A 14,385-nucleotide genomic window follows, 5' to 3' on the forward strand; every position below is an offset into this window, starting at 1 on the left:
AATGTGAACTTGCTGTTATTAGACCAATTTGGTTTCACTAGTTGCCTTTATTAGCAGCAGTCAGACAGGAAATGGGCGGAGAGAAGGGAGGGAGACATGAAGCAAAGGTCCCAAGGTTGGGAATCATAAACCTACATTGAGCGGCAAAAGCATCTGGACACGGGGCATCCACTCTACTCATTTTTAATCCAAATTGTTGAATGTTTTTTTGCAGTCTGAAAGCAAAAGCTGAAAAATATGTGGCTGGAAGCTATTTTATTGTAATTCTGTCCATATATACATACTACACAAAAGCAGAAAACCCAGAGAGGAGGTAATTCATTTAAATAAGATGTCAGAGACAAGACTATAAATGAGTAGATAACAAATGGTATGGATATGTTGAATGTGCAACTTAGTAGTTAACACTATTAAGAAACTCCAAGTAAATCAAACATCTGTGAAATCAAACTGTCCACTTAGGAAGCAACACTGATTGACAATCAATTTCACAGCTGTTGTGCAAATGGAATAGACAACAGGGGGAAATCTTTGGCGATTATCAAGACACACTCAATAACGGAGTGGTTCTGCAGGTGGGGACCACAGACCACTTCTCAGTACCTATGATTTCTGGCTGATGTTTTGGTCACTTTTGAATGTTGGTGGTGCTTTCACACTCGTGGTAGCATGAGACGGACTCTACAACCCAGACAAGTGGCTCAGGTAGTGCAGCTCATTCAGGATGGCACATCAATGCGAGCTGTGGCAAGAAGGTTTGCTGTCTGTCAGCGTAGTGTCCAGAGCCTGGAGGCGCTACCAGGAGACTGCCATTAGGAACGAGATGAGATCCTCAGACCCCTTGTGAGACCATATGCTGGTGCGGTTGGCCCTGGGTTCCTCCTAATGCAGGACAATGCTAGACCTCATGTGGCTGGAGTGTGTCAGCAGTTCCTGCAAGATGAAGACATTGAAGCTATGGACTGGCCCGTCTGTTCCCCAGACCTGAATCTGATTGAGCACATCTGGGACATCATGTCTCGCTCTATCCACCAACGTCACGTTGCACCACAGACTGTCCAGGAGTTGGCGGATGCTTTAGTCCAGGTTTGGGAGGAGATCCCTCAGGAGACCATCCGCCGTCTCATCAGGAGCATGCCCAGGTGTTGTAGGGAACTCATACAGGCACATGGAGGCCACACACAATACTGAGCTTCATTTTGACTTGTTTTAAGGACATTACATCAAAGTTGGATCAGCCTCTAGTGTTTTTCCACTTTAATTTTGTGTGTGACTCCAAATTCAGGCCTCCATTGGTTAATTAATTTGATTTCCATTGATGATTTTTGTGGGATTTTGTGGTCAGCACATTCAACTTTGTACAGAACAAAGTATTCAATGAGAATATTTCATTCATTCAGATCTAGGATGTGTTATTTGAGTGTTCCCTTTATTTTTTTGAGCAGTGTATATAAATTAAGGTTTGGTTCAGAACCTTTAGGTGGTGATTTCTGAACATGAAACAATTATGTTTTAATTTGTTTTTACTGGACTATTTCTGATGAAAGATGCAGTTCAGCAATGTAGTCTTATTGCCTTCTTAGGAGCAGAGGGATTATCAACATTGTAAGACTGTTCTAGAATTTTTCCACTTTCTTTTTAAGATTAAGTATTGGCGAATTCAACATTGAGAAGATTACTCATCATGTAAGCAAAATTGAGTAACAGAAAATATTGGATTTTAAAGAAACATCTAAAAACACCTTGCACTTTGGGAGATTTGAGGGGGTAACCATGAAACATTCCGGGCTGCATCGGCCCACCAAACCCTCGGGTTCCTGAGACAGAGAAGCAGTACTTTAATTTTGACAATTACAGCAATGCTAACAAAGTATGAACAACTTTGAAATATATGTTCAATAAATATATTTAACATTAACCTGGGCCCAGACCTCCTTGTTGCCCTCCAACTGTATAAAAAATAACATAATTTAGTCAAAATTATTATTTCCATGCACATATCACAATGTGTGGCAGCAGTAAAATTAGTACTATTACAGTTCTCTGGACTTACTTTTTCCAAAAGCTGAAGATGTTTTACATTTAATTTGACTTTAAATTATATATCTTGATTTTTTTTTATGAGCATGTTCTATATTATGGTTCATCTCACTCTGTTGTTTACATTTAAAGAAGAGAGACACTGCACACAAGGGTCAAAATTTCAACCTTACTTGATTTGGGATTTAGGCCAGTTCCAGTGGCGACCCCAGGCAGAACTCCACGGCCACCAAACCCTAAAGAGGTCACAGCAAAAAAGAAAAAAAAGTTATACAAACATGAGAATCACATGGTGAAAGTCCAATGGATTGTGGTTAATAATTTCTGAGAATGAACACAAACCAGTTCCTGGGACAATTCCACCTTGGTAAAGTCCAGGGACACCCACCCCTGCAAAAGGCATTGAGAAGATAATAGTGTGCTTTCCCATTCACAGATATACAATAACAGACTTTATTAACCATGGACTTTTGGAAAATGTGGAAAAAAAAAAAAAAAAGGCCTCAGACATAAAACCTTTCCCCAACAGACAAACATAGACAAGAAACAAATGTTTCCTTGCTTATTTATTTCCTGGGAAAATATTTTTTGCCATCAGTTTATCTTTGTCTAAAGCAACCATCCACTATACTTAGTTAATCATCTTTATCCTCCATCTATCTTTATTCACGTAATAACAAAAACATAATTTAGTGAATGGTTTCTGAAAATCATTCTCTCTGTTTATTGGCACCCCTGGTAAAGATGTGTAAAAAAGCCTTTAAGTAAATTTTTTCTTTATTTCTCACACAGAGAAATGTAGAAAAAGTCAAACTTTAATCTGAGTGAATTTCTTAAGTGTGGACAAATTAACATGAATTACTTTGAACAAAATCACCGGTGTTGCACTTACTGACACCCCAACAAGTTGATCAGAGTGTGGGGAAATGTTTAAATTAGTAATCCCTGACTCTGTTTCTTGCTTCATAAATGTGATGTAACGCAAATGGGCTATTTACCCTAGGTACTTCGTAAAATGGGAAAGACAAGAGAACATCCTAATAAGTATAAATCCAACAATTCTGTGAGGGTCTCAAAGGTTTGTTAGAGAACATTACTGAAAAAAACAGCATGAAGAAGACCAAGGACCACACCAGGTCAGGGATAACGTTGCAGAGAACTTTAAAGGAGGGCTAAGTTATTGAGCAATATCTTAAGGTTTGGACATCTCACAGATCTCTGTTCAATCCATCATCTAAAAATAGAAAGAGTATGGCATAACTGAAAACCTACCAAGACATGGTCAACCACCTGAACTGACTGTTGGGTAAGGTGAGCATTAAACAGAGAAGCTACATGGAAAAAAGCAGTGTGACTACAAAACCTAACATTAAAACTAGCTGCCTTTCACATCCCATCACCGCATTAAAACATGGTGGTGTTAGAATCATGCTGTGGGGTTACTTTTCTTCACCAGGGACAGGAAAGTTGGTCAGAGTTGGAGAAAAGATGGATGAAGCTAAGAAAATAAAACCTGTTAGAGGCTGCAAAAGACTTAAGACTAGAGTAGAGGTTTATCTTCCAGCAAAATAGAGTTAGAATGGCCTAGTCAAGGTCCAGAGGTAATTCCAATTGAGAATAAGTGGGAAAACCTGAAAACTTATGTTCATAAAATTTCTCCCTCCAGTCTGAATGAGCCGCTTCAAAAGCTAGCTACACACGTGGACAAAATTGTTGGTACCCCTCTGTTAATGAAAGAAAAACCCACAATGGTCACAGAAATAACTTGAATCTGACAAAGGTAATAATGAATAAATATTATATGAAAATGAACAAATGAAAGTCAGACATTGCTTTTCAAACATGCTTCAACAGAATTATTTAAAAAAATAAACTCATGAAACAGGTCTGGACAAAAATGATGGTACCCTTAAGAATAATGTGACCAAAGGGACATGTTAAATCAAGATGTGTCCATTAATTTGCATCACAGGTGTCTACATTCTTGTAATCAGTCAGTGGGCCTATATATAGGGCTACAGGTAGTCACTGTGCTGTTTGGTGACATGGTTTGTACCACACTCAACATGGACCAGAGGAAGCAAAGGAAAGAGTTGTCTCAGATTAGAAAGAAAATTATAGACAAGCATGTTAAAGGTAAAGGTTATAAGAACATCTCCAAGCAGCTTCATGGTCCTGTGACTACAGTTGCACATATTATTCAGAAATTTAAGATCCATGGGACTGTAGCCAACTTCCCTGGACGTGACCGCAGGAGGAAAATTGATGATAAAACAAAGAGACAGATAATACGAACGGTTCCAAAAGAGCCCAGAAAAACTTCTAAAGAGATTAAAGTTGAACTTCAAGCTCAAGGAACATCAGTGTCAGATCGCAACATCCGACATCTGAGGCAAAGTGGACTCAATGGGAGACGACCAAGGAGAACATTGTTGAAAACAAATCATAAAAAAGCCAGACTGGAATTTGCCAAACTACATGTTGACAAGTCACAAAGCTTCTGAGAGAATGTCCAATGGACAGATGAGAGAAAAACGTAACTTTTTGGCAAGGCACAGCTCTATGTTCGCAGACGGAAAAATGAAGCATATGAAAAAAATAACACTGTCCCTAATATGAAACATGAAGGAGGCTCTGTTATGTTTATGCTTTGCTGTATCTGGCACAGGGTGTCTTGAATCTGTGCAGGTTATAATGAAATCTCAAGACTTTCAAGGGATTCTAGAGAGAAATGTGCTGCCCAGTGTCAGAAAGCTTGGTCTCAGTCGCAGGTCATGGGTCTCGCAACCGGATAATGACCCAAAACACACAGCTAAAAACACCCAAGAAGAGGAAAGCATTGAACTATTCTGAAGTGGCCTTCTATGAGCCCTGACCTAAATCCTATTGAGCATCTTTGGAAGGAGCTAAAACTTGCCGTCTGGAAAACGTAACCTTCAAACATGAGACAACTGGAGCAGGTTGTTCATGAGGACTGGGCCAAAATACCTGCTGAGAGGTGCAGTAGTCTCAATGACAGTTATAGGAATCGTTTGATTGCAGTGGTTGCCTCAAAGGGTTGTGCAACAAAATATTAAGTTAAGGGTACCATCATTTTTGTCCAGGCCTGTTTCATGAGTTTATTTTTTAAATAACTCTGTTGAAGTGTGTTTGAAAAGCAATGTCTGACTTTCATTTGTTCATTTTTATAGAATTTCTATTCATTATTACCTTTGTCAGATGCAAGTTATTTCTGTGACCATTGTGGGTTTTTCTTTCATTAACCGAGGGGTATCAAAACTTTTGTCCACGTGTGTACATACCAAAAAAGACAGTTTGTTTTTCAGATTTTGAAAACCATGTACCCTTGATTATCCAATTCCCATTTATATATGCAACTTTGTCTTGGTCAATTGAATACAATCCCACATTCCTTTGGATTATTTCTAGGGGTGTGAATACTTTCACAAGGTATCGTGGCTACTTGCTTAAACTTGTCAGAGACAGGTGAGGATCAACGTTTATTTTGCCTCCTTGCACAATTAGGAGGAAAGTAAGGGAGGTTTAAAACTCTTCACACCTCACAGTTATGGAACTGCAGCAAAGACCAGCATCTTACGGTCACCAAGCATTTTACACATCTTTACCGGGGACATCAAAAGCTGTATCTAATAAGTTTTAATCTTGTCTCTTTTTCTCCTTTCTGTGATATTTTACCAATGCTCTTCACTGTAACTTCTCTGTTTCTTGCTCAACATTCTTTGTAAGGCACATAAGATCATATTTAAATAGTGTTAATGTAGGATGTAAGTTGCAAGTGAGTTAGACTAGTGGTAGGAGTTAGGTTTGGTCAACTGAGCAGTAGGGATTATGTCGACAAAGCAATTAAAAACATCTTAACATCTTAATAAACCCCTAGGTGTCAGTTATGTAGCAGAATTCAACCAGAAGTAAAACTTAAGGTGGATCTCTTACATTGAAAAAAACAAATGTACTCTGAAACACAGTGTGATGGTACCCCATTATATTGTTAAATTATTTTAAACTAAAACAAACTCTTGCTTAGGTCAAAAACATGGGCCAGCAATCAGAATGTGGAGCACTACTGTGAGAACAACAATGTAGTCGCACAGTAACTCATCTAAAATCTATGAAACCAATTTTAGAATTTTTAGCAGTCATTCGGCAAGGATTTGAATCACTGTGGATACATTTCCAGCTGCACCAAACATCTGCCACATGCAATAAAGCGCTAGTCTTTAATGTGGCTCAGCGCTGCTTTCTGTCTGTCTTTGGCCTCATAGGTTTACTGTTGAGTCTACAAAACCTGGCACTTTGGCAGCTTTCTTTCCTGCAGAACCACCGGGTCCTCCTGGAAGGCCTGTCTGAGGAATAACAGGTGCTGGAAAAGAAAAGACATAAAATGTTACATGGCTCATCAAGCAGGGAGTGACATATGCCCTTGCTAAATCAACACATTGCTAGTCAAAAATGCTGAGCGGAGGACAACTGATTTATTCTTCCAAACTTTTTTGTTTCATTTTTTTGGTACTTTATTGCATTTGGAAAATGGCTTTGGTTTGAGTTCAAACATGATTTTTTTCAGGCTGATAGATTGTCATGTAATAGAAATGAAACCAGTTTTGGGATATTTGTTTAAGAGTAAAATTAGGAAGGAAAGATAATGTAGAAAAAAATGGAGTGAATGTCTTGCCTCCACCGGGCACCAAGGGTCCAGTTCCAGTGCCTCCATGCCCTACCCCTGTCCCGGATCCTAATAAAAATAGAAACAAAAAATAGATTCTATTAAAAATAGAAACAAATTCAGAATATTAGAAACAGAGTTCACAGGTTCATCTTAATAAATTATCATGATCATAATTATAATCATTCATTGAATCAATTATGATCATTCATTTCAGTAAACACATAAATTGGATGTTATATTCATTTAAGTCACAGAGTCATATATTTCCAAAGGATATTTATATTAATCTTGGCTTACAGCTCAGTAATTACAATATTACATGAGATTTTAAAAAAAATTTTGATACAGAAATGTCAGCCTGTTGAAGAGTATATTCATGTGTGATACAATCTGTGGTTGTAACATTTGGTTAATTGTCCTTTAGCATGAATTACTGCATCAACGCAGTTTGGCATGGAGATGATCAGCCTGTGGTTCTGCTCAGGTGTTCAGGAACCCCAGATTCTTTCAATGGTGGCCTCCAGGTCATCTGCATTGTTAAATCTGGTGTTCGAGTGAGTTCTGGCGAGTTTGCTGGGCAATCAAGCACAGTAACACCATGGTCATTGAACCTGCTTTTGGTGGCTTTGGCATTGTGGGGAGGTGCCAAATCTTGCTGGAAAGAAGAAGGAAGGACAGAAGGCAGCATGAAATGCTCTAATATGTCCTGGTAGACGGTTGGGTTGACTGCGGACGTCAAAAAACACAGTGGACCAACACCAGCAGAAGACAGGACACTCATGAACTCTCTGAATAGCCAGCTTCTTTAGAAATTATGTTTTATGTGTGATTTCCAGCATCATAGAAAACTTGATCTCATGAAATCCTGGGTATCAGTGACTTCCCATGATTGTGTAGGACATGACATGGGCATAAAACAACATTACTGTATCATCTTATTTAATAATCAGATATTCTGTCATCGTCAGAAGACAAAAAGCTCCGTGTTTGACTTTACCCTAACCAGAAGAGGCAGGGAGAATCCATGGCATCTTGCCCCGTCAAATACCTCATTTATTTGGCTATCTCCTTTTTGGAGGAAATGAGCTGTCAGGTTTTGTAGGACATGACTTTTGCAGCAAGATGAAACATACGGTTTATTTGTTTAAGCCCCCCCAAACAAATTTCAATCTTAAATTCCCAATACTTTACTGGATAGACATTGCGCACTGCTGAAAGTATGCGGTCTGGGAGATTTGGTTAGAAAATGTTTGGCAAGGAGCTTCTTGTTTTTTTTTGTCTTTGCTTTTTCAGAGAAACGCATTGTTATTTTAAGTGTCATGAAAGCAGAACAGACTGATTCCAGGGACTGATGTTTTGTCACTGCCAACCAATATTTAGGTGCAGGCTCTTTGCCACGGAGCAGCCTTGTACATGATTGAGGCCCCCTGAGTTCATGTCTAATCAGTCAGGCTAATTTAAAGCAAATGATGTGCACACACATGCTCCAGATTTAACGTCAGATCGAGCTCTGGTCAGGTTCAAACTGTCTAAAGTTTACAAGTATATGATAAAAATGCATATGCTTGCCAAATACGACTTTCATACTGAGCTTCCATTAATGCACAACATACACTCTGGCTTTCTCCTAGCATGCAAGCATGTCAATTTATCAAAAGTCTGAGAGGGCTTCAGTCATCACGGTCTGCAGTCTGCACAGTAGTCTGCCAGCAGGCTGAGAATGACCCCCTGGTGGTTACTGGGGCCTCCTGCACCTGTCCATTAAACAACCAGAGCTTCTGCTGTATATGTCAGTACTAGAGATTTAAAGCAACCATCATGATCATCATTGGATGGACAGTCTTCTTCATTGTTTTCCCAACAGGATCGTAATGGAAAAGCTGCAACAAACTGAAACAAATGGGCTGAATATCGTTCCAGTTTCCGTTAATAAATTCTTCCCTGAGCAGGTGGATAAATGGGCTCTGCACTTTAAGTGAAATAGAAGCGGATGTAGCAGAACCACAATCAACACGATATTAGTATTAGTGCTGCCAACTCGTGTTTCACACGGAAACCTTGAAGCGCAGGGGTTTTTGATTACTAACACAAACGCCTTTCACAATGAGAGGGTGTTGCAATGAACACAAGACTTCATGAGTTTAAAATATAATTATACATTAAATACCCCAGCTCACCCAATATCATCAAAGCAATCAAAACAAACACAACAGCTGCGAGTAAAATATAAGCATAAGCTTGTTCCAACAACAATCACTTAGCTTTCAGTTGAATAAACCCTTTTTTCATTAAAGGATAACAACTGATGCAAGGTGGCGCAGGTGGTAGCACTGTTGCCTTGCAGCAAGAAGGTCCTGGGTTCAATTCCCAGCCAGGGGTCTTTCTGCATGGAGTTTGCATGTTCTCCCTGTGCATGTGTGGGTTTTCACTGGGTACTCCTGCTTCCTCCCACTGTCCAAAGACATGCCTGTTAGGTTAATTGGTCTTTAAAAATTGCCCTTAGGTGTTTGAATGAGTGCATGAGGCAGGGTGTACCCCGCCTCTTGCCCATAGACTATTGGAGATAGGCACAAGCTCCCCCCGTGACCCACTATGGAATAAGCAGTAGAAATGACTGACTATCAGCCCATCTATTGTTGTTTGATATTGGGTCGGATGGACACCTTCTAGCTCCAGTCTGGTCCTCAAGAGCTACTTCCTGCATCTTTCAGATTCATCCCTTTTCCAACAAACTTAAATCAAATGAATGCCTTGTTACAAGGCCTCTGCAGAGCTAATTCACATGGGTTGGAGCAAGGATGAATCTAAAAGAGTAGCTCTCTTTCACTGGACCCAGGCACCCCTGTTCTGGGCCTTCCCAATACAACCCCAAGCTGTTAGGTTCTGCTTCTCTTCCAGTGGGTTGTGCCTGAAAACCTTCAGTTGTCTTTTAACTTGTATCTATTGGGTTACATTTTTTTTCTGCACCTTTTTAATTTAGTTTTTTCACCTGAAGTTAAATAAGAATATGATGGTATCATCTTGTCAATTTTATCTATAGATTTATTTTCTTAAACTTACATATTATTTTATTTTCTTCAACATTTTTACTAATTGATGTATAGTTTTAGTTAAAGGGTTTTATTCTTTGCTTTTAATATTTATTTAATTTAGTTTTTTATTGTTTTTTTTTCACATAATGTATACATTTATAAAGGCTGATATTTTAACTTGTTAATTTTGAGTAATTACTTATAGGAAAAAAACGTTAGAAAAATTTTTATTTTTTCACTTATGTGACACGTGTATATACTTTCATTGGCTTAGCGATAAATCAAAATGTATTTTAATTGAAAAACGTATTGTTACTAAAATAACAAAGCTATTTAAAAAAAAGTTTTTTAAAAAATGCGATGAATTGCGATTAACTAAATAACCTCAAGAGCAGTGTTGGTTCTTGATGAATGCCGTCTTCTGCACACAGCCAAACACAAACCCTCTACACCAGATGAAGCACCATCTATAAAAAACCTTTTGTAACTCAGTATTCTGCACATTTCAACCTAATTTAATCTTAATTTAGTCCTAAAAGAAAACATTGAAAATAATAGAATGTTTGAAGGTTTTAAATCTCAGTGTGTTTCAAAGATTGTTTGTTTCAGTATAGAATAATCTTCACTGGTCTACACAGTTTAAATATGTAAGAATTAAACTAGGAATGGTCAAAAACAGTCTCGACTCTTTAAAGAAACATTAAATATCAGAATTATTAGGCACTTTTGGTGTTGCATGATTTCTTACAATAACACTGTGCCCCCCACTACTTGTCGCTCAGTGCTTTCTTCACCATGATAGACCAGTACAGCACCTACAATACTGCAGACAAGGGCCCAGTGAGTCAGTTCATCTTCAAATCATTCTTTGATCGCATCACTTTCTTAAAACAACATCAGTGTCATATTTTTTATGAAGATATCAAACAGAGCACCTGTTTTGGGAGCTTTTTGTCCTGGGAAAAAACCTCCAGTACCTCCACCGTATCCTCCATAACCACCTAAAAGACACACATTTAGAAATAATAAATACAGTTAAATTTACAAGTAAAATTATAAATAAAATTAAATGATTTTAATACTAAATAATAACTTAGAGCGCCAAATCAGTTTTAATTAATAGAAAACAAGTAACTTACCAATTCCAGTTCCTAGATTTCCATAACCTGGACAAGGTAACAAACAAGATATAAAAGGATAAATGAAGTGAAGTGTAATTTAAAAAAAAAACTAGATCAAGAAATAAAAAGCATCCAGTGGCGCCACCAAGAGGTGGTTAAGGGGAGTAACGGTGACCTCGATGAATTTGCTGCCCCCCGCTGAATGTCAGGGAGTTTTATATGCATAATATGTTTATGAATATGAGAAATATTGTGCATTATAATATAATTAATCTTTTATTTGATAGTATATTGATTATTATTTTACTGTTTGGCCCTTACAGCAAGCAAGTGGGTGTGAAGAGTGATAATTGAAACTAAATCCCCAGAAATCTGTTTAGGGGCTAAGGTTTAGGGGATTCTTTGGGGCCCCCACCAGGCCACCTCAATGAGAGCGTTTTTGGAGGAGTAACTGAAACCTTGGTTTACTTTACTGAGCTGTATGATGAGTTACTTGTGGTTCCTTCAGCTGAATTATCCTTCAACGAAAAAAGCCATCATTCAATATGTCATCACAACTCTTTCCAGATCATGCAAAAACTGCATGATATGTATTATAAAATTAGTTCAGTGACACTCAAATCAAAATCAGGTGTATTATATTTATGTTTTTGGATTTGAGGATTGTCAAGGAAGTGAGCTGACTTTTACTAAGTACAGTGTGTGACAGAAATGGCAAGAAACAAGTTTTTCAGTCTGGTTGTTGGGGGATCTAAACATTGGAGGGAGCAATCTGTTTTTCTTGAAGCTGAAAAAACATCTATGCGCTAATCTAAGGGTGTCAGAGGTGCTAACTTCAACTAGACGCATACATTAAGTCATATCTCAGCTTGGCATTATTCTTGATAACAAGATCGAAACATGCTGTTACGACCCCTGAATGGAAAGGGGGACAGTAATATGACAACCACAAAAAAACTGAGTCCTTGTAAAAGTGAAAAAAAAAGTTTTATTCTAGTCTCCAAAAAAATGTCTCAAAGGGCTGCGCAACATGTGGGGGAAAGAGGGACTGTTAGGTTGTGCCAAATAAAAAAACAGGGCCTAACTGATTTCAATTCTTAATGAAACAAATAAAAATCCCTGATAACCGTGTCTACTAAAAAGGCTCCTCAAAAACATTATATGGGTTATTATATGGTACTCACCTAGTGTATCTTACAGAGAGGAACCTATGTGTGAAAAATGTACCCCAAACTTAGTGGGACATATATATAAATGAAAAAAGTGTGTGGAAGAGAGAAGGAGAAAAAGAACATGAAAATGAAATTCTCACCACCTGTTTTTTCAGCAGGAATAGAAGCCAAACCTCAGGTTAACTTTAGAAAATAATAAACCAAATAAGGTTTTATCATGTATTTATGGGACTTGAAACAAGCTTATTGTCAGATCCTGTCATGAGAACTGCCATAAGCGCAGCAGCCACATGTTTTAAAAATGTCCGTTTTTGGTTTCCTGCCTCGCTCAGTGAATAGAGCAGGTGCACCGGATCCTGAGGCTCTCACTCATGGACACTGATGTCTCATGTTTGACTCCTGGCTCAGGCCTCTTGCTGCTCATTTTCCAAACTGGAGTCCACTAGAGTTGGAAAATCCCTTTAGGATTTCCCATATGTAAAAGGATGCTATGTTTACAGCAAAGTCCTGAATAGGTTACTTGAATATAATGATTTCAGAAAAATACCAACGTATGGAGCTTTATTCCCTTAATTCATGTTCAAAAGTTTTAAACCACCCAACTTTTTTTTATGCAATCTTAGTTTTTCACACATGCTGTTTTGGATATTGGCCAAAAAGTTACATTTTGGTTTGATGCTTCCTCTACATGGCTTTAGGCAAACATTTATAGGTAAAAGAAGCATCCCTCTGAAAAGTATGAAAAATGTGAGAAATAGCATCCAAACTCCAAAACAGAAATTCAAAAACACATGAAAACTATTGGTTAGGGCCATGGTAATAATACAGGAAAGTTTGACTTGTTGGAAGCAAGGTATAAGGAAATGAGGGATGACTCAGGAGTTTTGGTTGGTTTTTTTGGACTGCATGTGAATCACATTTGAACAAAATCAGTTTCAGGAATAAATTCAAACAAAGTTGGTTTAAAAACAACAACTTCTCCAAACAAGACTATTTTTGAAACCAGAAGAAATGTTAATGCTCCCAACAAGTTTGTCCAGCAAGGAATTCACTTTCATCAACTACTGAAAGTAAAAACAATGGGGTGAGAACCACTGTGGGTGGGAAACAATTTACCAGGATACAGAGGTGGAGGAAAACAGAGATCAGGGTGGAGCCGGTCCAACCAATTGCAGGTGAGAATACAATCCTGATATGGAGGAGGGGGAGGCAGAGGAGGAAGAGGAAGAGGAATGTACAGGCAGAGATAGGAGGAAAGATCAAGAGTGGATCAAAACAAATGTGGGCACAGGTCTTGCCAAAGCCTTGGCAACACAGAGAGCAAGCAATACAAGCCTAGATCTGATCCGTCTCCTGCAGCTTTATTCCTCAAGATTTCTCAACCATCTTTAAACACATGTTGAGGTAATAAGAAATGAAATCAATTGTTACATGAATCAAATTGATAGAGTTTTCCATTTTCCAGGACTTTGTCTTTTCGGATCCCCTGAAACTGTTGGACAAAGGCTCCAAGAAAGATTCTGAACAATATGCATGGAACATTAATGATGTATAATACCATTAAATTAACCAAACTGGCTTGCTGACACAATGCTACACAGGAGATTTGGATGTGTTTCTGCTTGTCAGCATGTTTATGAGAAATGCAGCAAGCAGCAGAGTCAAAACCAACAGGATTCTGGAGACTCTTGGTTTATAAATCCATTCCTGTGCTCATATGTGCTTTTATGCGCCAGTTAAGGCAGGGGTTACTTAGAGTAACCCAGAACCTGCCCTGCTGAGCTCAGCTCTGAGCTTTTAGATGAGGAGACAAGAACCAGACGTGCAGAATTGGGTCTTGTAAGGGTGTTGATCTGTATGCGACCATGAGTGCAGGCCTTGAGTACAAACACAAAGTTTCCACAAGAAAAAAAAGCAAAGAAGCTTTATTTTCTGTAGTTCTGACATCATCATACATTGTAAAAACAAATAGACTTCAAGTAACCAAATACCACGCTGGTGGGTTACATGTTCAGGGTCAAAGCATGAGGAGCTTCATTGGTTTGGAATCCATCCACTTCCTACAAAGGCTCCCTGTTCGATCATACTCACACCATCTTGTTAGCTAAAACAAGTATGCTTTTGTTGGATGACTAATATTACAGACACAAACATATGTATTGGACTTCTGCTGTGATGTTGTTTGTTGTCATGAACCACACACGTAGAGGTCCGATATCAAAACTTCAGTTTTCTTAGGGGCTGCTTCCAGTATTTAGCTGATTGCTGACAAGCCTGAAGGATTTCTGTATTTCATTGTCACGCCTAATTGTCTGTATGACCCTCAAGACAAA

General features: G+C 38.4%; 1 protein-coding gene across 9 annotated transcripts in view; it reads right to left on the reverse strand.

Moving 5' to 3' along the window:
* Positions 1 to 14,385, reverse strand: part of elna (elastin a) — an 87,109-nt gene that overhangs the window by 28,092 nt on the left and 44,632 nt on the right. For all 9 annotated transcript variants that reach the window (XM_047391587.1, XM_047391586.1, XM_047391581.1 and 6 more), the window contains 8 exons: positions 10,899 to 10,925; positions 10,695 to 10,760; positions 6,734 to 6,793; positions 6,347 to 6,421; positions 2,383 to 2,430; positions 2,214 to 2,276; positions 1,920 to 1,949; positions 1,743 to 1,817 (listed from right to left, as the gene is read on the reverse strand). In XM_047391587.1, the coding sequence (XP_047247543.1) occupies positions 1,743 to 1,817; positions 1,920 to 1,949; positions 2,214 to 2,276; positions 2,383 to 2,430; positions 6,347 to 6,421; positions 6,734 to 6,793; positions 10,695 to 10,760; positions 10,899 to 10,925 (444 nt within the window). The remainder of the gene's footprint in view (positions 1 to 1,742; positions 1,818 to 1,919; positions 1,950 to 2,213; positions 2,277 to 2,382; positions 2,431 to 6,346; positions 6,422 to 6,733; positions 6,794 to 10,694; positions 10,761 to 10,898; positions 10,926 to 14,385) is intronic.

Source organism: Girardinichthys multiradiatus, chromosome 18, assembly GCF_021462225.1.
Source record: "Girardinichthys multiradiatus isolate DD_20200921_A chromosome 18, DD_fGirMul_XY1, whole genome shotgun sequence".
In the NCBI taxonomy this organism is placed as follows: Eukaryota; Metazoa; Chordata; class Actinopteri; order Cyprinodontiformes; family Goodeidae; genus Girardinichthys; species Girardinichthys multiradiatus.